The sequence below is a fragment of the Emiliania huxleyi genome (genome assembly GCF_000372725.1).
Source record: "Emiliania huxleyi CCMP1516 unplaced genomic scaffold EMIHUscaffold_573, whole genome shotgun sequence".
Lineage (NCBI taxonomy): Eukaryota > Haptophyta > Isochrysidales > Noelaerhabdaceae > Emiliania > Emiliania huxleyi.
Window position 1 is genome coordinate 29561 of NW_005197697.1, and position 22339 is coordinate 51899.

A 22339-nucleotide genomic window follows, 5' to 3' on the forward strand; every position below is an offset into this window, starting at 1 on the left:
CTGGGCAGCCTTCCCAGAGAGGCGGTGGACGCAGCTCTCCAAGGCGACGAGGCGGCGCTGTTGGCGTGGCTCGAAAGCGGCGGGTGGGTCAATGCGACTTGCCGGGCGGGCGATGTGAGTGTCACCGCGCTGATGCTCGCCGCCAACAACGGCCACGAGCGGGTGGTCGAGCTGCTGCTTCAGCGCGGCGCGGATGCCAACTTGCAGAACAGCATCGGCTTCACCGCGCTGATGTTCGCCGCCGGCAGCGGCCACGAGCGGGCGATCGAGCTGCTGCTGCAGCGCAGCGCGGATGCTAACTTGCAGGATAGCGCCGGCGTCACCGCGCTGATGCACGCCGCTGGCAACGGCCACCCCGCGACCGTGCTCCGCCTGCTGCGGGCGGGCACGGATACGACGGCGTGCGATGCGGGCGGCAGGACGGCGCTTCAGATGGCCAAAAGCAAGGGCCACAGCGCGTGCGTGCGCGCCCTCGAGGAGCACGCGGCGGCGCAGGCAGCGGCGAGGGCGGTGGAGAGTGCGGCGGCAGAGGCGGAGGCGGCGCGGCATGCCGAGGCGCTGCTGGCGGAGGAGGAGGCGGAGAAGGAGGCGGGGCGCGCCAAGGAGAGCAAGAAGGGGAAGAAGAAGAAGAAGAAGGGGAGGGGTGGCGGCGGAGGCGCTGGGCCGTCGCATGAGCCCGAGGATGAGGCGGACGAGGCGGGAGAGGGCGAGGTGGCGGCGGCGGTAGAGGAGGCGGAGCTGGCGGCGGCGCTCGAGGAGAGCGCGAGGCTGGAGGGAGCGAGGCCGGTGGTGGAGGAGCGGACGCTTGTCACTGCGACCGAGGGCGGCTCGCCGTCGGCTGCAGAGGCGCCGGCTGCGAAGGAGGAGGAGGAGCCGCCGGCCGACTTCATCTGCCCGATCACAACCGAGGTCATGGTCGAGCCAGTCGTGGCGGCCGACGGGCAGTCGTATGAGCGGACTGCGATCGAGCGCTGGCTCGCGACCAAGTCGACGAGCCCGCTGACCGGCGGCGAGCTCGAGCATAGCATCCTGATCCCGAACCACAATTTGCGCCGGACGATTCGAGAGTGGCAGGAGGCGCGGGCGTCACTTTGAGCCCCCAGCCGGCGGCGAAGATTAGCATCTAGTGCAACGGGGGCAAGGGACCTAACTACCAAGCGGTGCCCAAGCCCGCGCAGCGCAGCGCCGGGGAACGCGATCCTTCGCGAGCGTGCTTGATGTGGACGACAGACGGACCCCACACTAGTTCCGCCTTTTGCCTACTTTCCCTTTTGGTACGCGGCCCAGTGTGCACCGAACGGTGATAACATGTGCGAAGCCAAAGTAGAGCTAGCGTCGCACCACGCGCGAAATATGACGACGGTACCGTACAGTGTGAAGCAGAGCCTGCGTTACACTAAACTGTTAGCGAAGAGGATAAGAGAGGCTCGAGCGGCTGAGCCCTGGCTGTCAGGCTGTCAGGTGCAGGTGATCTGTCGGGCTGTCGGGCAGCTGTCAGGCACTGTCAGGTGCCTCTGTCAGACCAGCTGTCGGGTGCTGTCAGTGCTGTCGGGTGCTGTCGGGTGCGTGTCTGACAGTCGAGGGGCTCTGTAGCTGTCGGGTGCTGTCAGAGCTGTCGGGTGTTGCTGTCAGACGCTGTCGGAGCTGTCAGAGCTGTCAGGCTGCTGCTGCTGTCAGACACGTTGGGCTGTTGATGTCAGGTGCTGTCAGGTGGTGCTGTCGGGGTGCTGTCAGGCTCTGACACACACCAGCCACACTTATGACACTATCAAGAGGAGACCAGCAGGACTCTACTGCACACATACTCTAGTCTCTACTCTGCCTCCGGTCCCACCATCTTCTTCTCATGGTGGACGTCACCATCTTCTTGTCTGCCGCACTGAGAGAATAGCAGAGAGGCAGACTGGAGTGCTTCTTCAGGTACACCTTGCTGATGATCTGGTAGTTGCTGGTCCAGCGGAAGGCCTCCCCATCGTAGGTTGTCGCTCGTCAGCTTGTAGTACTTGCACGCTCTGTTCTGGTAGCGCGGGCCGTCTGGGGGGGTCCCGTCACCCTTCACCTCACGGTACCACCGGAGGATAAAGAGGCCCTTGGGGTCGTTGATGAAGACCCCGTTGCTGCGCTGACTCATCGAGAGCTGGCGCAGGTACTCTGCGCTCGAGCTGCCAGTGGCGCGGCGCGCGTCTACCGTGCCGTCGGCGACGGCCACCTGCTCGATGTTGCCGATGGCAAAGACCTTGGAGCTATCCTCCATGGTGAAGAGCACCGCAACTGCGAAGAGAAAGAGAAGAGGGAGAGATGAGGATGCACGTCTTATGTGTGTGTGTGACAGGCGGCAAGGGCGTGGTCACCGTCATCATCATCCATGTAGAAGTCGAGCTCCTCATCCACATCCTCGCCTCGCTGCTGATGGGACTTGATGAGCCGCTTGACGTGGAAGCGGAGCTTGCGATCCTTTGACTCCTCCTGGATGGAGACGTTGAAATCTGCCAGCAGCTTACGGATCTCCTCAAAAAACTCTGCGCTGCTGCCCTCCTCGCCGCCGGTTGGAGGCGCCACGTTGGCCCCCGTCCGCATGAGCTGGTTCAGCACGGCCTCGGCATCTGCAGCATCCTGTGCGCCCATGGCAGTCAGCTCGGCCGGCTCAGCATCTGGTGTGCCGTTTGGATCATCCTCCTTCTCTCCCGGCTCCTCCAGCAACGCACCACCCTGGACATAGGTGTCAGCCAGAGGAAAGTGCAAGCACGGCTGCTTGAAGAAGCCGGTCCGCGCACAGAGGTTGGCGCGGACTCCACAGAATCGAAGGAGCTCAATCGCACGAGCTAGGCCCCTGTCGAGGGCGACAATCATCTCAGGGTTCGTAGGGAACCAGCCTGGCGGCAGGGTGTCGATCTTGATCCGCTCAATCGAGTGCGGGATGCCGCGGCACGAGGCCGGAATCTTCAACCCCGGCTGAGCAGCCTCCAGATGCTGCTGGTACAGATAGTGATCGAGATGCCGCGCCCAGCCCATCACCGACACCACTGGGGAGTTTGTCTGCGCCATCCGCCCGTACTGGAAGAAGTACTCAGAGAAGGCCGACGTGAAGCGCGGCCCGTCCGGCTTGAACCGGCCACCAAAGTTGTCACGGAACTGAATGAATCGCAAAATGCAGCCATGGCACGACGTCACAATGTCGAGGAAGGTCTCGCGGGTCAGAAAGTTGGCCTCAAGAGTGAGGCCTCGGGTGGAGGTCACGTGCCGGCGCCAGTGCAGCACAAAGCCCAGCACCAAGGCGGCGTCCTCGATGACGTCCAGCGGCTCGCGCCCGCGATCGAGCCACGAGGAAAGGTACGTGCTGAAGACGCTCACGACGGCAAAGGTGGCATTGAGGTGAGTCTCGCCGGCATCAATCCGCCGCTTCAGCTCGTCAGTAGTCTTCTTGCTGAAGATCTTGAGCACGCCCGGCCAGTGCTGCTTGTTGTGCGGATCAAGGTCCTTGAACATCTTGAATCCCTTGGGGTCCCGCATGCTGTTGAGGTGGGCCGCGGTGGCAAAGGAGCGCAACGCCTCGTCGGCGCCTGAGTGGAGGGAAGGGGTGCGGGCGGGTGGGTCGGAGTGGACTCATGCGCAGGCGTGATCACGCCGGCAGCGGCGGCCGCCTGGGGAGCGCAGATGGCGGCGCAGGCGCAGGCAGCGGCGGCACAAACGGCGGCGGCCACCCCCACCCAGACACTGTAGGCATATGGCTGTAGGGCCCCAGAAGGCTAGCTGGTAGCTTCATTTGTAGTAGCACAGCCGCGGGTCCGCAGAGGTGGGGCGGGAGGGTTGAGAGAGAGACCCTAGGAGAGACCCATGACCATCCCATGACTACATGTCTTTGCATGTAATAGTTTTGTTATACCCTCATGGGGCACAAGAAAGAGGCTGCACGGCCTGTGTGGTCTGTGCTGCTGTCGGGCTGGTCGGGCTGTCGGGCTGTCAGCGCTACTGTCAGGCCACTGTGTGCTGTCGGGCTGTCGGGCAGCTGTCAGGCTGTCACGTTAGGGCCTGACAGCGACAGAGCCCCTCGACTGTCAGACTCTGCTGTCAGGCTGTCAGATACGTGCTGTCAGGCTGTCAGAGAAGTGCTGTCAACGCTGTCAGGCTGTCGGGCACTGTCAGGCGCTGTCCGGGGTTTGCTGTCAGGCTGTCAGACCAGGGCTCAGTCGAGCGGCCGCTTCCAAGCCTGCAGCCAGCTCGAGCAGCTCTCCCTCCGCTCCGCTCGCCGCTGCGAGCACCCGGGCTCACCGCTCGTTGCGTCCAGCATGAGAACACGCAGCAGACGAGCGGCGCTCATCGGCGGCGCGCACGCGACGAGTCCGAGCCACTTTCGCACACCCGTATTTGCGGCCGCCGGTGCTCGGCGCTGCCACCCTGTCCAGAGCCCGGGAGGTGGATCGAGAAGTCGTATCCAGCCCGGGATGGGGTCTTTCGACCGAGTCTGGATTCGCCTCGCCGCCTCCCGAACGAGCCAAACTCGTTTAGGTTTTTGAAGGTGTGTGAAGTCGAGAGAGAAAAAAATCTCCGGTTGACCGCCGCGAGAGCTGTGCCTCGAAGACGCGCGCGAGGGGAGAGGAACGACCAAACCATCCACCCACCCACACAGACCACCCACGTACACGTAATGGCGCACGCTGGGCCCAAGGTTTCGCTCGCCGACGTGGCTGCGCGTCTGCTCGAGCAGCCACTCCCCTCCTCGAGCGGCGGCGCGCCAATCCTCGCTCGACGCAGCTCGGCCGTCCGTCAGATTGATGATGCCAAGCGCGAGGAGCGCGAGGCCGCTGCGATCTCTCGCGCCAAGCGCAGCTTAGCCACGCAGGCGCACACGACACTCCGCACCGGCGCGGACGCCAGCTCCGCCGTGCTCGAGCGGCAGCTGAAAAAGATCGCGACCCGCGGTGTTGTGCAGGTCTGCGCACCGGCGCCGCCAGCTCCCGACGCCGCGTTCCACCGCCCTTGACGCCCCGTCCCCCCGCCGGCAGCTGTTCAACGCGGTGCGCGCCGCTCAAAAGGAGGCACCCGAAGCGGCCCCGACGAAGGCCAAGCGGCAGCGACGCGACCCTGGTGCTGCGACCGCGCCGCCCGCCGCAGCGCCGCTCGACCTGTCGCGAGACAGCTTCCTCGACATCCTGCGGCGAGGCACTGGCGGCGCCAAGGCTGGCGCGCCGAGCAGCTCCGCCGCCTTTCTGCGCGACGATTTCATGCTTGGGGAGAGCAAGTCGAAGCATTGGGGCAGGTGGTGGTGTATAGCAGTCGCCGGAGAGCACGCATGCAGACGCTGCGAGCACCGCCACACGGCTCACAGCTCACAGCTCACAGTCACAGCTCACAGCTCACAGCTCACAGCACTTACCGCTCGCCGCAGCTCACAGCACTCGCGCAGCTCACAGCTCGCCAGCGACGACGCAGCGATGGGGTGTAGCAGCGTGTGCCGCTCTGCGTGCCTTCTCTCGCCCCTGAGTCCCTCGGAGGCCCCAAACTCACTCGGCTGAGCGGCGTGCCGTCGCCCTCTCCCACAGGCCGCTGGAGGAGGGCGAGGAGGAGGAGGAGGAGGGCTTTGACGACGATGACGACGACGACGACGACGAGGAGGAGCCGTGAGCTGCATGTGGGTTGTGGCGGGTGTCGGAGAGGCTGCGAGAGAAGACGAAGATATTTTTTTCCTTTTTCCAGTACCGTTTTGCGGCACCTTTTCTTCTTTTTCCCGGTGGTTTGCCTGTGATAGTGCTAGCACGCGCCAGTCCGCACCCTCTGTGCGCGTCGAGCGCCTATGTCTGCTAAAAGAAAAGCGAAGAAAGACAACCCAAGGGAGGGATGGGAGGACGGCACGCCGCCACAAAAAGGGATTTTAAGGAGAGGGGTGTGATGTGTGAGTCCACACACACATAAGGGGCGCCGTCGATTCATACCGCTGCTGCCGCTGCTGCCGCGGCTGCTGATAATGTTGCTGCTGCTGCCGCAGCTGCTGCGCTACCCACCAGATTCGAACCCCCCGCGAGCCCGCACGCTCGCACGCCCGCACGCCCGCACCCACGCCCGCCCGCGCCAACGCCCGCCCGCCCGCCCTCCTGCCCCTCGACTACCCAGCCCCTCGCCATTTATTACGCCAGCCTCGAGGAGCAGCCGGGATACCTCGACGTGGCCGTTCTGGCACGCGACGAACAGCGGCGTGCGGCCTTCAGCGTCTGCTTGAGCCACCGCCGCGCCAGCCTCGAGGAGCAGCCGGACGCACTCGAGGTGGCCCTTATGGCACGCGACGTACAGCGGCGTGGCGCCGCCGTCCTTGGCTTGGTTGACCGCCGCGCTCGCCTCGAGAAGCAGCCGGACGCACTGGTCATGGCCCTGCAGGCTCGCTACGTACAGCGGCGTGCGGCCTTCAGAATCCGCTTGGTCGGTCGCCGCGCCAGCCTCGAGGAGCAGCCGGGCGCACTCAATCTGCCCCTCCTGGCACGCGATGTACAGCGCGGAAGCGCCGCCGCCAGTCGTCGCCTCGACGCGCGCGCCGCTGTCGAGCAGCAGCCGCACCGCCTCGGCCCGCCCGTGACGAGCGGCCCAGGTGAGCAGGGTGTGCTGCTTGTCGGTGTCGAGCCGCGCGTCGAGCGTGCCGCGCGTCCGCCACCCGGCGAGGACGGCGCGCAGCAAGGCCAGGTCGCCCCGGGCAAGGTTGGCGAGCAGGGTTGGGCTCATGCGAGGTGGCATGAAGGTTGGCAGCGGGAATCGGCCGGAGGCGGAGAGCCTGCGAATGCTGCGAAGAGAGGCGGAGGCCGAGGGTGACGGCTACAGTTGTAGGGGGCATCACACTCTTATGTTGTCGAGGTTCTCGAGGTTGCCCTCCAGGCCGGCCAACCTGCAGCCAGCGGCCGAGGCGGTGGAGGTGGGCAGGCTGATCCTCAAGGCGGCGGAGTGGTCGCCGCAGTCGCACGAGCTCTTCCCGGAGGCGGCTCGCAAGTGGGCGGTCGAGGTGATGCGGCTGGGCTACCTGGTCGCTTGGGACGAGGAGCGCTTCGTTGGCCGCGAGGGAGCGGCTCCAGAACTGGTGGACATCTGGCGCAGTTTCGTGCTGCCTGGGGTGGTGGTGCGGGCCGCCGCCGCAGACGCATCGCGCCGCCCATGAGGAAACGATATGAAGAGCGTGTGCGTGTGCGCGGTGGATCTGTTCGCTGTGATCGGCCTCTCTCTTGTCTTTCGCCTGTGTCCAGCCACAGGCTGTCCTGTGATCGAGTCCTGTGACTTACACCTCTGTGACTCTCTGAGACAGAGTCCGCACAAGCGAGTGTCCGCTGAGTCGTGACACGTGAGTGTGAGTCCCCCGGACCCGATATCCCGAGAACCGCGCAGCATAAAACTCGCCATTCACTTAACTCCACAGTCCTACCTAAACGGCCGTATAATGGCCATGGAACGGTCTACACGATCTACGGCTCCACCTTCCCCCACGCCCTCCGCCTCCCGCGCGCGCCCCCACCTCTGCCCCGCTTGCCATCGCCCGCGCCGCCACGCCCCCCGCGACCACCGGCGCCGCCGACGCTCCTGCGAGCCCGCGTACTAGCTTCCGCGCAGCTGCCGACGCTGCCACGAGCGCTGCCTCCACCCGTCGCATCGGGCGGCCAGACGAGAGGCAACCATCGATGGCGCGCCGCCCGCCCTGGTCGCACGTCGCCCAGCCACGCCACGCAGCTTTCGGCATCTTCGTCATGCTGCGAACGCAGCGCGCCCTGCAGCCGGCTGGCGCCATCCGCGTAGAACGAGACCGCGACGGCGCGCCGCGGCACGTCGCCCATGTTCGGCGCGGCGCTGTGCAACACCCAGCCATGGTGCCAAGTGGCGTCGCCCGCGCGCAGCGCACCGCCATCACGCAGCGGGTAGCCCCGCGTCGAGGCGTCCACTGGACGGCGCGGGTCGCCGTGCCAGAAGTTGAGGGCGACATCGCGGTGTGAGCCGCTCGCGAAGACCAGGGAGCTGCCGCCGTCGTCGGGTGCGGCCACGTCGTGCAGAGGCAGCCAGCAGGTCACAAAGGAGTTTGTGTCGAGAGGCGCCATCGACAGATCTGAGTGCCAGTGGGTCGGGCCGTCGCCCGGGCGTTTGAGGAAGTACGAATCCTGGTACAGCCGAACGCGCTCGACGCCGAGCAGGCTGGCGGCGGTCCCGGCGAGCGCCGGCGAACGCCAGAGCTCGTGGACCATTGGCGACGTGCGCCACAAATTGAAGAGCTGCATGAAGGGCACCGCACCCTCCGGCAGCTCTTCGCGGAGTATGCGACGCAGCACATGGGGCGAAGCCGCACTCTTGTGCTCCGCGCGCGCGAGTCGGTCGTCGCCCAGCAACACCCTTACCTTCTGGCGGAGTGCCTCGCTCTCGCGCTCCGTGTAGAGCCGATCGACTTCCTTAGAAAGTGCGGAGGTGGCTGCGCCAGGAAGCAGCTTGCGCGTGCGCACGTGACCTGTGCGCTCGAACTCGAGCATCTGCGCCGCGGTGAGACCCACAGCCGGAGTCTTCATTATGCCAAAGACGTCGCAGGAGCGATATGGCCCCATCCACAGGACGGCAGAAAGAAACCACGCCGTTCACAGTGGATAATAGAAGCCGTCGTCCTCACAGAAGCCGTCGTCCTCACAGAAGCCGTCGTCGGATATCCGCGCAACGATTGGCTACGCGCGTCCCAACCCGCTGTTCTCCCGCCCAAAGCGCCCTCGGAGTGCCGCGTGCACCCCTCCCTCATGCCGCACGACCGCACACGAGAAACACCCCGCACACACGCAGACCTCCGTCGCGACCTTTGTGTGCTGCTCTGCTGCACACTCTCACATGGTGGCCATGACCTCGGCCTTCTTCGCATTGTACGTGTGTAAAGAGATGTGTAAAGGGTAAAGCGACAGGGGAAGGGGGCGCATGCGGCGCGGAGAGAGAGTTTGTTTTGTCGGCGCGGAGAGAGAAAGGGAGAAGAGGGCGAGACGATCGAGGGGTCCCGTACCATGCGGAATCGACCCTATCCAGTGCTCAAGTGCTCAAGAAGAGGGGAATGGGGGAGGGGGGAAAGGGTCCCTGAAGGGTCCGGAATTAGGAAAGGAAAGAGACGGGGTGCGAGAGGAAAACCTGGTTGAGCCCAACGAGAAATGGGACCCCCCGGGGGACTCCCCTGTTGGAAAGGAACGACGCAATCGCGAGGGCGTGTCAAGCGTCTCACCTTATCGGCTGCTCGCCTTGCCGTCGGCAGTGGATCGCGAGAGCGAGAGATCGGCACCGTTCCCTAGCTCAGACATCAGCTCGCCCGACTTACGATGCGCTCGTGGTTCAAAGAGAAAGTGATTCGCCACAAGCGCGACAAGAACGCTGGCCCGTGTTTCATCGCTGCTCGCGGCAAGCAAGTGGAAGGAGAGTGTTCGACGCGGCCAACGTCACCATCATCACTACCAGGTCCATCACCGTCCGGCCTCTTGGAGTTCGCTGCTGAGCTCGGCAGCGAAGCTCTTGCCCAGAGAGTCGGAGTCCGCACAACCTCGCTGCAAGACCTCGCCGTCCGAGAGGTGCTGGTCGCACTCGAGACGCTGCTGCGCGAGGCGGCGTCACCAGCATCGCTCCCGATAACGCCGCATAAGCACCGGCTGCCAAGTGGGGACCGCGGAGTCTCGCTCGCCTTTCTGCAAGCAGTCCACGCCTTCTACTCGCAGCACAGCGGGCTTAGCCTGACGATGGAAGGTGTGTGCAAGGGGTTGGGCGAGCACGTCACGGTGTGCACGCTCACACTGTCGACCGGCCTCTCCCTCGCCGAGAGCGTCGCGCACATCGCGGAGCGCGACGGCCTCCACCTCGCGCGCAGTGCGGTCTCGCGCGCCCGTGGCTTCTTCTCCTACTCGTGGACCGGCACTGCGCTCGTGGACATGCTCGCCGCCATCGATGACGTCGTGCGGCCGCTCGAGGAGGAGAGTGGAGAGCGACACGTGTGGGTCGATATGTTCTGCGCCTCGCAGAACCTGCTGGCGGGCGTGTACCGGTCCTCATCCATCACAAAGGAGTCGGACCCCGCCGGCTACCTCGCGCGCAAGGAGGACACCGACCGCATCTTTGACGACGCTCTTGAGGCGGTGAGTGAGGTCTACTTTTACTGCTCGCCGCTGGTCGGCGAGTGGGACGCGCCGCCGCACCCTTTCCTGAGCCCGCAGCGAGAGGCCAAGGGGGCGCCGGCGCAGCCATGGGTGCGGCGGGGCGCGGCCGCCATCACGCGAGCTTGGTGCCTCTTTGAGCTGTCACATGCGCTCAGGAAGGGCTGCAAGCTCCATGTGGCACTCAGTCCCGCTGACCGCACTCACTTCGTTGAGATGCTGACCTACAACTTCGACGAGATTGCTGGCATTGTCGCCTCAATCGATGCGCGGGACGCGCAGATCTCAAAGGTGGAGGACCGCGAGTACATTCTTGGCTGCATCGAGTCGCTCGCGCCAGGCGCGGTGGACGCTGAGGCGGAGGGCCTGAGCCTCGTGACGGCGCGTGTGTCGGAGGCGCTTCGCGGCTGGCTGGTGGCGTCGGCGCGGGAGGAGCTCGCTAAGCTGGCGCCGGCGGAGAGGGCGACGTCGGTGCTACTCACTTCGGTGGGGCGGCTGTTGCAAAGCCAGGGCGACTATGACGGTGCAGAGGCACTGCTTCGCGAGTCGCTGGAGGGCAGGCGGACGACCTTGGGTGACCTGCACGCTGACACGCTCGCCTCGATGGTTGACTATGGGCAGCTGCTTCTTTGGGGCAAGTGTGACCTCGAGGGCGCGGAAGCGCTATACCGCGAGGCGCTCGAAGGCCTGCGTGAGACGGGCGACCAAACTCATGGAGCTGCACTCAAGCTGACTTCAATGTGGCGCCTCGGATATTTGTTATTCGGCCAAGGCGATCTGGAAGGGTCGGAGGCGCTGATTCGAGAAGCGGTGGATGGGATGCGCCGGGTGCTTGGCAGCCAGCATGAGGACACCCTCGAGGCAGTCGGCAACCTCGGCGAGGTTTTGCACACGAAGGGCGACCAGGAGGGAGCGGAGGCGCTGCTCCGAGAGGCGCTAGAAGGATGCCGTGAGGCGCTTGGAAACCGGCACCCGCGCACACTCATGTCAATACGCGACGTTGGCTCGCTGCTCCGGGAGAATAACGATTTCGATGGCGCGGAGCCGCTATTTCGCGAGGCGCTGGAGGGGTTCCGCGAGACGCTTGGCGACCGGCACCCGGAGACGCTTTGCTCGATGGACGAGCTCGGCTCGCTGCTACATTCCAAGGGCGAGCTGGACCAGGCCGAACTGCTGCTGCAACGAGCGGTAGGGGTGCTGCGAGAGACGCTTGGCGAGCGGCACCTACTTACGGCTCGATCGATCTACCGCCTCGGCTCGCTGCTGGAGGGGAAGGGCGACTTGGACGGCGCGGAGGCGCTGTATCGCGAGGCGCTCGAGGGGGAGCGAGAGACGCTCGGCAACCGGCACGAGAGCACGCTCACCTCGATCGGCAACCTCGGCTCGCTCCTGCAGAAGAAGGGCGAGCTGGACGGAGCGGAGGCGCTGTATCGCGAGGAGCTGGATGGGTGCCGAGAGACGCTCGGCGACCGGCACAAGAGCACGCTCGGCTCGATCTTCCGCCTCGGCTCGCTGCTGGAGGGGAAGGGCGACTTGGACGGCGCGGAGGCGCTGTATCGCGAGGCGCTCGAGGGGGAGCGAGAGACGCTCGGCAACCGGCACGAGAGCACGCTCACCTCGATCGGCAACCTCGGCTCGCTGCTGCAGAAGAAGGGCGAGCTGGACGGAGCGGAGGCGCTGTATCGCGAGGAGCTGGATGGGTGCCGAGAGACGCTCGGCGACCGGCATGAGAACACGCTCTTCTCGATCTTCCGCCTCGGCTCGCTGCTGCAGAAGAAGGGCGATCTGGATGGTGCGGAGGCGCTGTATCGCGAGGAGCTCGAGGGCGAGCGAGAGACGCTCGGCGACCGGCACAAGAGCACGCTCGGCTCGATCATTGGCCTCGGCTGGCTGCTAGAGGAGAAGGGCGACCTGGACGGCGCAGAGGCGTTGCTTCGCGAGGCGCTCGAGGGGTACCGAGAGACGCTCGGCGACCGGCACAAGAGCACGCTCGCCGTGGCGTTCGGCCTCGGCTCGCTGCTGGAGAAGAAGGGCGACCTGGACGGAGCGGAGGCATTGCTTCGCGAGGCGCTGGAGGGAAATCGCGAGACGCTCGGCGACCGGCACGAGAACACGCTCACCTCGATCTACAGCCTCGGCTCGCTGCTGCAGGAGAAGGGCGACCTGGATGGTGCGGAGGCGCTGTATCGCGAGGTGCTCGAGGGGTACCGAGAGACGCTCGGCGACCGGCACGAGAACACGCTCGGCTCGATCTTCCGCCTCGGCTCGCTGCTGGAGGGGAAGGGCGACTTGGACGGCGCGGAGGCGCTGTATCGCGAGGCGCTCGAGGGGTGCCGAGAGACGCTCGGCGACCGGCATGAGAACACGCTCACCTCGATCTTCTGCCTCGGCTCGCTGCTGGAGGGGAAGGGCGACCTGGATGGCGCGGAGTCGCTGTATCGCGGGGCGCTCGAGGGGTGCCGAGAGACGCTCGGCGACCGGCACCCGGACACGCTAATCTTGATCTTCCGCCTCGGCTCGCTGCTGGAGGAGAAGGGCGACCTGAACGGCGCGGAGGCGCTTCTTCGAGAGTCGGTGGAGGCGCATCGAGAGACGTTTGGTAACCGGCACGAGGGCACGCTCGCCTCCGAGGCTCAAGCGGCACGCATCGATATCGCCCTTGGCGCCGCCGACGCAAACGCCCTGCGCGATGTTGTCGCGCGCATGGAGGCAGCGCTGGGTGCCGAGCACCGTCAAACGCGCAAGTACGCGACGCTTCTGCGGCAGCTTGACGCCAAAAGCGGGCGCGTCAGTGGGCGAGCTCCTAGGCGCTTGGCAGTGGCGACGTGGCGTCAGTGGGTGGCGTGGGCGGGTCGCTGGCGTTCTTGTTGGTTTGTTTCTTTCTAGGTGGGTGGGGTGGGGTGGGGTGGGGGGGGGAGTTTGGGGGGGGGGGGATGTCGGGGGGGGGGCGGGCACCGGAGTGGGAGTCGACTCTACCTAGGGGCCGGGCAGGGTTTGCCCCCCTAAAGGGGCTCGAAAAAGCTTAAATTCTTTTTGCGTGGTGGTGTGACTGCTCCTGTGGTGGGGGCGACGGCTTCTGAGGAAGCCGTCGCCCGCGCCTTGCCTGTCGCGTGAATCGTGCTGTGCGAGCGCCTTTTGTTGTAACATTCTTTCTAGTTGTGGAGAGCAAAAGGCAGGCAAATGAGCGATTTTTTTTACCCGTTACCTTTCGCTATGGCGGCCTCGGCCAAATGGCAGTCGGCGGGCACAAAGGCGAAGGCGATCGTAAGGCTGACCAAGGCCGACGACTTCTGCAAGAAGGCGCCAAACGGCAAGCCGCACGAAGAACTCGGCGATGCCGCAAATGGTCAACCCGCGTGCGAAGCACGCGACACGACACAAATACCTGCTCAAACGACTCGTCAAGACCCTTCGCTCGGCGTGGGGCATGCTCATCGAGATGGAGCCGACTGCACACCTCAGTTACAGTAACCCAAAACAACCTGACGTGGCGGCGGCGAACATCGGCAAAGGGCATGTGCGCCTGCCCTCGTTGGCGACTTGAAACTTATGAGCTCGCTTGCGTGCAAGGGTGGCGATCGGCTCGGCTGTAAGGGGGGCTTTTGTCGCCTTCGGCAACACCGAGCGGGCGCTGCTCGACTTAGTGTTAGGCCATGCTGCTTGGCCGCGGCCGGAGGGGGGGGGGGGAGGGGGGGAGGGAGGCGGAGGATGCAGAGGCGGAGGCGGCGGCGGCGGCGGAAGAGGAGGAGGAGAGTGAGGGGGAGGCGGAGGCGGGGGCACCTGTGACGGCCCGCTACGAGAAGGGCGACTACCAGTTCGCGCGGGAGAAGAATTGCGACCTGCGTTTGCTCGACTTCGAGACGTTCGGCGGCTTCGGGGACGGCGTCCGCAAAATTCTTCGGCAGGCGGCGGACCAGCTGAGTAACAAACTTTCGCACGCTCAGCACCTCGATGAGGTCACATGGACCACCAAGAACTGGCACGGGCTGCAGATGCAGCGCTTGTCTGTCGTTCTCCACACCGCCGTGGCGTGGCAGACGGCGAACGAGCTAGCGTGCGGGGACAGCGGCATTGTGCACGGTGCTAAGTGCATTGCCGTTCTTAACGGAGTCGCTTAGGCGGCTCCGGTGGTGTGCCTGTGATAGTACCAGCACGCGCCAGTTCGCACCTGTGTCGAGCCTGTCTGCTAAATAAATAAATAAATAAAACGGGCACGCCAAACGGGGGGTGGGAGAAGGACAGGGTCCCCACCTGCACGAGCAGGATCTTGTGTAAGGACGATCAGGGACACAGGGGAACGGGAGCGGGGAGCGCATCGCGACACGGAGGGGGGCTGGGCAGGGTTCACCCACACACGACAGGGTCCCAGGGATTCCTCTCTCGTATAGGACAGGTTGCACCTGGCGGCACGGGGGCAGGCGCGGTCCTCCTACTGGTTGCGCTCTCCTAGTTCTCCTGCTCCTGACAAGGGACAGCGACAGGCTCGCAGCACGGTGGACTCCCTATTCCACTGGCGATCTCTCTCGACTAGCGACCTTCCTCCGGCTTCTCACCAGCAGTCTCTCACTACCACGGGCACACTGACAGAGGCGGCCAAAAGGCTCACGTGGGTGGCAGGGCGGTGATAGGAGTCTCCCACTCTGTGGGCTTCGCTAGAGGTGCGGCCCCTGCGCGTGTCCTCGTCTGTGTGTGTGTGTGTGTGTGTGTGTGGTGTGTGTGTGTGTGTGTGTGTGTGTGTGTGTGTGTGTGTGTGTGTGTGTGTGTGTGTGTGTGTGTGTGTGTGTGTGTGTGTGTGTGTGTGTGTGTGTGTGTGTGCCTGCGGGCGCTGTGCGAGCCGCCCTGAACGACCACATGAATGTTGAGCGCGCTCGAGCACCGAAGCACCGCGAGCGCCGGCGAGCACCACCGCCCCGCGCCTTGGCGTGGGTCGGTAGTATACGATGCGGCGCCCAGCATGCTCTATCATGCGTCGCACCCGCAGTGGCCGAGCCGACCGCCGCTCGAACTGGCGCCGAGTGGCTCCCAGACCGAGCGCGGCAGGCTCAGTCGCACCGTCGCGGGGCGAACGCGAACCGAGCTGTCGCCGTTCGCCGCTGTGTCGAGCCTGAAAGAAAGAAAGAAGACAGACAACCCAAGGGAGGGATGGGAGGACGGCACGCCGCCACCACACAGGGATTTTAAGGAGAGGTGTGTGGTGCGCTAGCCGTCGCCCACCCTAGGGAGTCTGCCTCTTCCTATCTCTCTTCGCAGTCTCTCTCCGATTCTCGCTGCAACCTTCATGCCACCTCGCGGTCGTCCCACTCTCGTCGTTCTCTCCCTTGTCATTTCCTCCTCTGTCGCGTCGTTCCCTTCTGCCTCGTCCTGTGACGCCGCCGCCTGCCGGTCCCTTGTTCTCGCGGCTTCTTTCGCCTTTCGGCGCAACTCCGTCCTCCTCGCGGCGTATCCTGGCCCCTCGAGTCTATCGAGCTCCCCTCGCGCAAGGACCACGTTTCTGACTCCCACTCCGATCATTTGCCTACAGGTCATGTTGTTGCTCAGGTCCACTCTCTCTTCGAACACTCGTGCCTCTACGGATGATGCCGGCGCTGGGGTCCCCTTCGGATGCATCGTGACATCTGACAACTGGATTTCCACTGGTTCGTCCTCCTCGGAGTCATCTTCCCCGTCCTCCTTCCGCTCGGCTCTTCGCTCGGTACGTTCGGTGTGTCGAGCCTAAAGAAAGAAAGAAAGAAAACACGCCAAACGAGGGATGGGACGAGGACAGGGTCCCCACCTGCACGAGCAGGATTTTGGAAGGACGATCAGGGGGACAGGTGGGGCTCTCCTGCTCCTGACAAGGGACACGACAGGCTGTGTCGAGCCTGTCTGCTGTGGGAGGGGAAATTAAATTCTTTTTGCGTAGGTCAAAGGGGCGTTCCACCGACAACCCCCTCTCCTCTCGCGCAACCTGGTGCTCTCGCCTCGCCGTGCCGCTCTCCGATGCCACAGCCAACCATCTTCGTCGCGGCCACGCGGCAGCATGTCGGAAAGACCACCGTCAGCCTGGCGCTGATGAGCGGCCTGCAGAAACGGTTCAACAAGGTCGGCTTCCTGAAGCCCGTCGGGCAGCAGCACCTGCCGGTGCGCGACGAGAGCGGCAACCAGCTTCGCGTCGATAAGGACGTGCAGGTCATGAAGGAGTACTTCAAGCTCGACCACGTGCCCTACTCGGCGATGAGCCCCGTCATCATCCCGTCTGGATACACGGCTCGGTACATCGACGGCGAAGTGTCCAACGAGGCGCAGTGCGCGGCCATCCGGCGAGCGCACGAGACCATCTCGAGCGGCTCGGATGTGGTGCTGGCCGAGGGGACCGGCCACGTCGGCGTCGGCAGCGTGGTGGAGGTCTCCAACGGGACATGTCCGAGACACGTCCGTTACCTGTCCGAGACATGTCCATAGGCAGCGTGGTGGAAGTCTCCAACGCTCGCGCCGCCGCGATGATGGGAGCGGAGGTCGTGCTCGTGGCCAACGGCGGCATCGGCAAGGCCTTCTAGAAGCGGAGTACACACATACTTCCACTCCAACTGTGCGCTCGAGCTGTCTGCTATAGCCACAGCCGCTCCTCGCTGCTCGGTGCGAACAGAGTTCGGACAGCGAGCAGCCGAGAGCTCCGCAACTCGAGATATGGGGAGATATGGGGAGATATGGGGAGATGTGGGGAGATATGGGGAGATATGGGGAGCTCCGCAGCTCGAGATCCCCTCGAGAGTGCACGGAGTCGGCCGGGGCTATACCAGACAGTATACCAGACAGGCGCTCGAGAAGACACGCGTTCAGCCGCATGCCTACGCCCTTAGCTGCATATGCCCACCCGAAGAAGAATTCCAGCCCTGGAGTTCCTCCCCGAAAAAGAAATCCATACTGGTACTCCCCAGGGGTCCCCTACCCCCGCACTGGCTGTGAACCGTCCCCGAACCCATACTGTGAGCTGGTAGCATATGCGAGCCCATTCAGCCGAGTTGATCGTATTGCGGTGCTCTGAAGACACTGCCAAACACCGTCTTCCCGCCCCGAGGCTGGCGGATGCTGCACACGTAGGCAAGGCCTTCGACGAGCTCGGGGAACCTCGGGGAATCTCGGGGAATCTCGGGGTAATCTCGGCGTAGGCAAGGCCTTCGACGAGCTCGGGGAACCTCGGGTAACCTCGGGGAATCTCGGGGAATCTCGGTGCACGTAGGCAAGGCCTTCGACGAGCTCGGGGAATCTCGGGGAACCTCGGGGAATCTCGGGGAATCTCGGTGCACGTAGGCAAGGCCTTCGACGAGCTCGGGGAACCTCGGGGAATCTCGGGGAATCTCGGGGAATCTCGGTGCACGTAGGCAAGGCCTTCGACGAGCTCGGGGAATCTCGGGGAACCTCGGGGAATCTCGGGGAATCTCGGTGCACGTAGGCAAGGCCTTCGACGAGCTGGAGATGAACCGGATGATGTTTGCGCACGAGGGGGTGCGCGTCCGCGGCGTCGTGCTCAACAAGGCGACCCGAGAGGACCCGAGAGGACCCGAGAGGAGCCGAGAGGAGCCGAGAGGAGCCGAGAGGAGCCGAGAGGACCCGAGAGGACCCGAGAGGACCCGAGAGGACCCGAGAGGACCCGAGATTACCCGAGATTACCCGAGATTACCCGAGAGATGAGCCGAGATGACCCGCGGCGTCGTGCTCAAACAAGGTGCGGCCCGACAAGGTCGAGTACGTGCGGTCCAAGATGGGGCGCCTGCTCGAGCAGCGGTGAGGCGTGCCCTTGCTCGGGGTTTATCTCGCCATATCTCCCCATATCTCCCCAGAGATCTCCCCATCTCTAGGTGGGGCGTGCCCTTGCTCGGGGTTTATCTCGCCATATCTCGCCATATCTCCCCACACCTCCCCATCTCTAGGTGGGGCGTGCCCTTGCTTGGGGTTTATCTCGCCATATCTCGCCATATCTCCCCACACCTCCCCATCTCTAGGTGGGGCGTGCCCTTGCTTGGGGTTTATCTCGCCATATCTCGCCATATCTCCCATATCTCCCCATCTCTAGGTGGGGCGTGCCCTTGCTTGGGGTTTATCTCGCCATATCTCCCCATATCTCCCCACACCTCCCCATCTCTAGGTGGGGCGTGCCCTTGCTTGGGGTTTATCTCGCCATATCTCCCCATATCTCCCCACACCTCCCCATCTCTAGGTGGGGCGTGCCCTTGCTTGGGGTTTATCTCGCCATATCTCCCCATATCTCCCCAGAGATCTCCCCATCTCTAGGTGGGGCGTGCCCTTGCTTGGGGTTTATCTCGCCAGATCTCCCCATATCTCCCCACACCTCCCCATCTCTAGGTGGGGCGTGCCCTTGCTTGGGGTTTATCTCGCCATATCTCCCATATCTCCCCATCTCTAGGTGGGGCGTGCCCTTGCTTGGGGTGGTGCCGGAGCTCTCCTACTTGAGCAAGCCAACGCTGGCCGAGCTAGAGAGGGCGTTCGACAGCCTTATCTCCCCCCATCTCCCCCCCTCTCCCCCCCATCTCCCCCCATCTCCCCATCTCTCCTCCATCTCTCTCCATCTCTCCTCCATCTCTCCCCATCTCTCCCCATCTCTCCTCCATCTCTCCTCCATATCTCCCCATATTCCTCCATCTCTCCCCATCTCTCCCCATCTCTCCCCATCTCTCCCCATCTCTCCCCATCTCTCCTCCATATCTGGCCGAGCTGGAAAAGGCGCTCGACGGCGACCTGCTCGCCGGCCACCGCTGCCGCTCACTCCACTACGGCGTCGAGAACTCGTTCCTTGTCACCACCGGCCTGCGCCGCTAGACGCTGAACACGTATTCCTGTCTCCCAACTAGCGCTCGAGAGGACACGTACTCCGCTGTATTCACCCGTATTCCGCTGTATCCGCTGTATCCGCATCCCTCGTCCTCACGCGGTGCTCTGAAGACGCCGCACAATACCGTCTTTCCGGCCCCGAGGCTGGCGTGTTCACAACGCAGCATGCCTGTATCACCCCATATCTCCCCATTCTCCCGCCCCGAGGCTGGCGTGTTCACAACGCAGCATGCCTGTATCACCCCATATCTCCCCATATCTCCCGCCCCGAGGCTGGCGTGCCCACAGCGCAGCATGCCTGTATCTCCCCATATCTCCCCATATCTCCCGCCCCGAGGCTGGCGTGTTCACAGCGCAGGCCTGCGCCGCTTCCTGCGGCGCGCGTTCGAGCAGCGGAGCCCGAGCGAATGGAGGCGGCCTAACGAACTAACTAATTGATTAACGAGTTTTGATGAACTAACGAGTTAAGCCCGAGCGAGTGGAGGCGGCCTAATGAACTAAGTACCTGATTACCTGGTTTTAATGGACTAATGAATTAAGCCCGAGCGAATGGAGGCGGCCTAATGAACTAACTAATTGATTAACGAGTTTTGATGAACTAACGAGTTAAGCCCGAGCGAGTGGAGGCGGCCTAACTAATTAACGAACCAGTAGGTGGATTAATCAATGAGTTCAGCCCGAGTAGGCGGCCGCTCTTTGTGACGCACGTGACGCGCGACGACTTGCTGCTCGGCTACCTGGCACAGCACCAGCGGCTGATTAGCTAATTAGGCTGGTTAATTAGTTAATTAGTTAATTAGGCTACCTCGCACAGCACCAGCGGCTGATGACGGCGCAGGGCGGCGCGGTCGACGGGCCGCGCGACTGGGCGGGCGCGATGGTGCTCAGCACAGGCGAAATATGGGGAGATATGGGGAGATATTTGTATCTCGCGATGGTGCTCAGCACAGGCGCCTCCAAGGGCATATCTCCCCATATCTCCCCATCTCTCCCCATCTCTCCTCGTATCTCCCCATCTCTCCCCATCTCTCCCCATCTCTCCCCATCTCTCCCCACATCTCCCCATCTCTCCCCATCTCTCCTCGTATCTCCCCATCTCTCCCCATCTCTCCCCAAACCTCCCCACACCTCGCGTGCACAGGCGCCTCCAAGGGCTTCCCTGTATCTCCCCATCTCTCCCCATCTCTCCCCATCTCTCCCCACACCTCGCGTGCACAGGCGCCTCCAAGGGCTTCCCGGACAAGGAGGCCTTCCCCGACGACACGGAGCCGCTGACGTACCTCACCCAGATGGCGAAGGACTCGAATGCGCCGGTCCTCATCACGCGCTACGGCACCCTCGACGCGCTCCACATCATCGAGAGCTACACCGCGAAGCACTCGATCCACGACACGGCCCGCGTGAGCGCGGCGGTCGCGCACTATGAGCCAAACATCGACTTTGACGCGCTGCTCCAAGGCTGATACATCCCTCCGTTTAATTATTTGTTTAAGCAGTCGTTAGCCTGTCGTTAGCGTTTCATTCTTCATGGCATGTAAGGTAAGAGGTAAGAGGTACACGTCGGTCACATGGGGACCATGTGGAAGACGGCTAGTGCTAGTCCCCCATCGTGAGGACGACCCCGGCTCGTAGTCGCCAACCACACCCACAAAGAACCCTGCACAAAGATCGCACGGGCGGGGACCTGTTAGCTGTTTATTTTTCATGGGGGAAAAAAATGCGGTATATTCCTATCACGAAGTCACAAAGTCACTTGATGCGCTCGAGTTGCACGTCAAACAGCAGTGACGCATCCCGGTTCGGGTTCTTGACGATCGACTCCAGCGACCTCAGATCCTGGAAGCTCTCGGGCGTGGGCCCGAGGCTCATATCCGCGTCGTAGCCCAGGCTGGCCGGTATCACCGCTCGCCTGTACCCGCCCTTGGACATGCCGAGAACAGCCGCCTCGAGCCCGGGGATCACCGTGGCCGACCCTAGCTTGAAGACGAACGGCTCGCTGATGGCCAGACCGGACGTCTTGGCGGCGGCGTCCTGTGTGCTGATGAACTTCTTCCCGTTGAGGTTGAGGCAGCGACCCGAGTACTGAACAAACACAGTGTCGCCGATCTTGGCCGCTGGGCCCGTCCCGGCCCGCACCTCCTTCACCTTCACGCCGCTTGCAAGTGACGTGTAGTCCGCGCCGGCGTTCAGCGTGGATACGGCGGTGAGAGTCGGGTCGGAGTTGGCTATCGCACCCAGCGGCCGCACCGTCACGGCAGCCGCGGCCGCTGAACGGATGACCAGGCGACGGGAGGCGTGGCCAGCAGCGGGGAGGAGGAGGATCGCCGCGCGAAGGAGACTCCCCATGTCAGTGCCTGCACTCGCTGCAACTCCGAGCTCAAAAAAAAATTAACGTGCGTCATACTCGGCACGGGACTGGCGCGCACTGGCACAAGAATCTTGCAACACAAGCCTCTCTCACAGCACGCTGGCACGACAAGGGCGCGGACTGGCGCGGACTGGCACACACACCGGCTCACCACCGGAGCCGCCTAGCGACTCCGTTAAGAACGGCAATGCACTCCGCACCATGCACAATGCCGCTCTCCCCGCACGCTAGCTCGTTCACCGTCTGCCACGCCACAGCGGTGTGGAGAGAACGACAGACAAACGCTGCATTTGCAGGCCGTGCCAGTTCTTGGTGAGTTCTTGGTTGTCCATGTGACCTCGTGCTGAGCAAGGGAAAAAAGCAAAAACCCAAGAGAGAGAAGAATATAAACCCAGCGTGACGTCCCTGCTTTATAAATAACAAAAAAAGCAAAAGCAATCGCGATCTCGTCGCCAGGCCCTCTGCCTTTGCCCTCTCGTATTGCTCCCTCTGCTCTCGTATTGCTCCCTTTGTCCTCTCGTCGCCGCAATGGAGGCCCTCACGCCCACGCCGAAGCCAACACGCTTTACTTTCGTCAAGCTCATTGGCCTTCAGAGCCGACAGGACCTCAACGGTACTCACGGATTTTGCATCGCCGAGGACCCAGCTACCAATCGGTGCATCGTGCGACGAGTGACAGGCGAGACAGTCAAGGTGAAGTTTTCCAACCTCACCTTGGCGTCGCCGCCTGCCAACCCAGCGTTTGGATCGCTCGAGCGCGTGTCACTGCCTACTCGCGCGCGCACGAACGCGCTGGCTGGCGATGCGCTGCGAATGTACGAGCTGATTTTCACTGGCGACCACCTGGACTTCGATGTGAGCTGCCCCACGAATAGTGCGGGCGCCTTTGTACTCGAGGTCCGCGTCCTTCCGGCGGCAGGCCTTTCTGGAACCGTTGGTCAGCTGACATGGGGCGTCGCTGTGTTGCCATGCTTTGAGTACAGCGCCATGCTTCAAGCGGTTGCAAAGGATGAAAGCTACC

The 22339-nt window shown here is 63.5% G+C and overlaps 7 protein-coding genes across 7 annotated transcripts; 5 read left to right on the forward strand and 2 right to left on the reverse strand.

Moving 5' to 3' along the window:
* Nucleotides 1-822: 822 nt before the first annotated feature.
* EMIHUDRAFT_247391 (hypothetical protein) lies at nucleotides 823-1095 on the forward strand (the record flags this gene model as incomplete). Its single annotated transcript, XM_005764905.1, has 1 exon — nucleotides 823-1095. A coding segment is annotated over one exon (273 nt), but the record flags the coding sequence as incomplete, so codon positions are not given.
* A 3550-nt stretch (nucleotides 1096-4645) lies between these two features.
* EMIHUDRAFT_459660 (hypothetical protein) lies at nucleotides 4646-5513 on the forward strand (the record flags this gene model as incomplete). Its single annotated transcript, XM_005764906.1, has 3 exons — nucleotides 4646-4930; nucleotides 5004-5257; nucleotides 5387-5513. The coding sequence occupies 3 exons, from the start codon at nucleotides 4646-4648 to the stop codon at nucleotides 5511-5513; spliced, it is 666 nt and encodes a 221-aa protein (XP_005764963.1).
* Nucleotides 5514-6826: 1313 nt separating this feature from the next.
* EMIHUDRAFT_247394 (hypothetical protein) lies at nucleotides 6827-7135 on the forward strand (the record flags this gene model as incomplete). Its single annotated transcript, XM_005764907.1, has 2 exons — nucleotides 6827-6831; nucleotides 6859-7135. 2 exons carry the CDS (start codon nucleotides 6827-6829, stop codon nucleotides 7133-7135), a joined length of 282 nt encoding a protein of 93 aa, XP_005764964.1.
* A 258-nt stretch (nucleotides 7136-7393) lies between these two features.
* EMIHUDRAFT_371302 (hypothetical protein) lies at nucleotides 7394-8535 on the reverse strand. The gene has a single exon (XM_005764908.1). The coding sequence runs from the start codon at nucleotides 8481-8483 to the stop codon at nucleotides 7437-7439; it is 1047 nt and encodes a 348-aa protein (XP_005764965.1). The 5' UTR covers nucleotides 8484-8535; the 3' UTR covers nucleotides 7394-7436.
* Nucleotides 8536-10859: 2324 nt separating this feature from the next.
* On the forward strand, nucleotides 10860-11861 carry EMIHUDRAFT_76680 (hypothetical protein; the record flags this gene model as incomplete). Its single annotated transcript, XM_005764909.1, has 1 exon — nucleotides 10860-11861. A coding segment is annotated over one exon (1002 nt), but the record flags the coding sequence as incomplete, so codon positions are not given.
* A 4197-nt stretch (nucleotides 11862-16058) lies between these two features.
* Nucleotides 16059-19362, forward strand: EMIHUDRAFT_470814 (hypothetical protein; the record flags this gene model as incomplete). Its single annotated transcript, XM_005764910.1, has 7 exons — nucleotides 16059-16505; nucleotides 16577-16643; nucleotides 17554-17636; nucleotides 17827-17885; nucleotides 18526-18601; nucleotides 18843-18924; nucleotides 19309-19362. Coding segments are annotated over exons 1-7 (825 nt in total), but the record flags the coding sequence as incomplete, so codon positions are not given.
* Nucleotides 19363-20699: 1337 nt separating this feature from the next.
* EMIHUDRAFT_247401 (hypothetical protein) lies at nucleotides 20700-21296 on the reverse strand (the record flags this gene model as incomplete). Its single annotated transcript, XM_005764911.1, has 1 exon — nucleotides 20700-21296. The coding sequence occupies one exon, from the start codon at nucleotides 21294-21296 to the stop codon at nucleotides 20700-20702; it is 597 nt and encodes a 198-aa protein (XP_005764968.1).
* Nucleotides 21297-22339: the final 1043 nt, after the last annotated feature.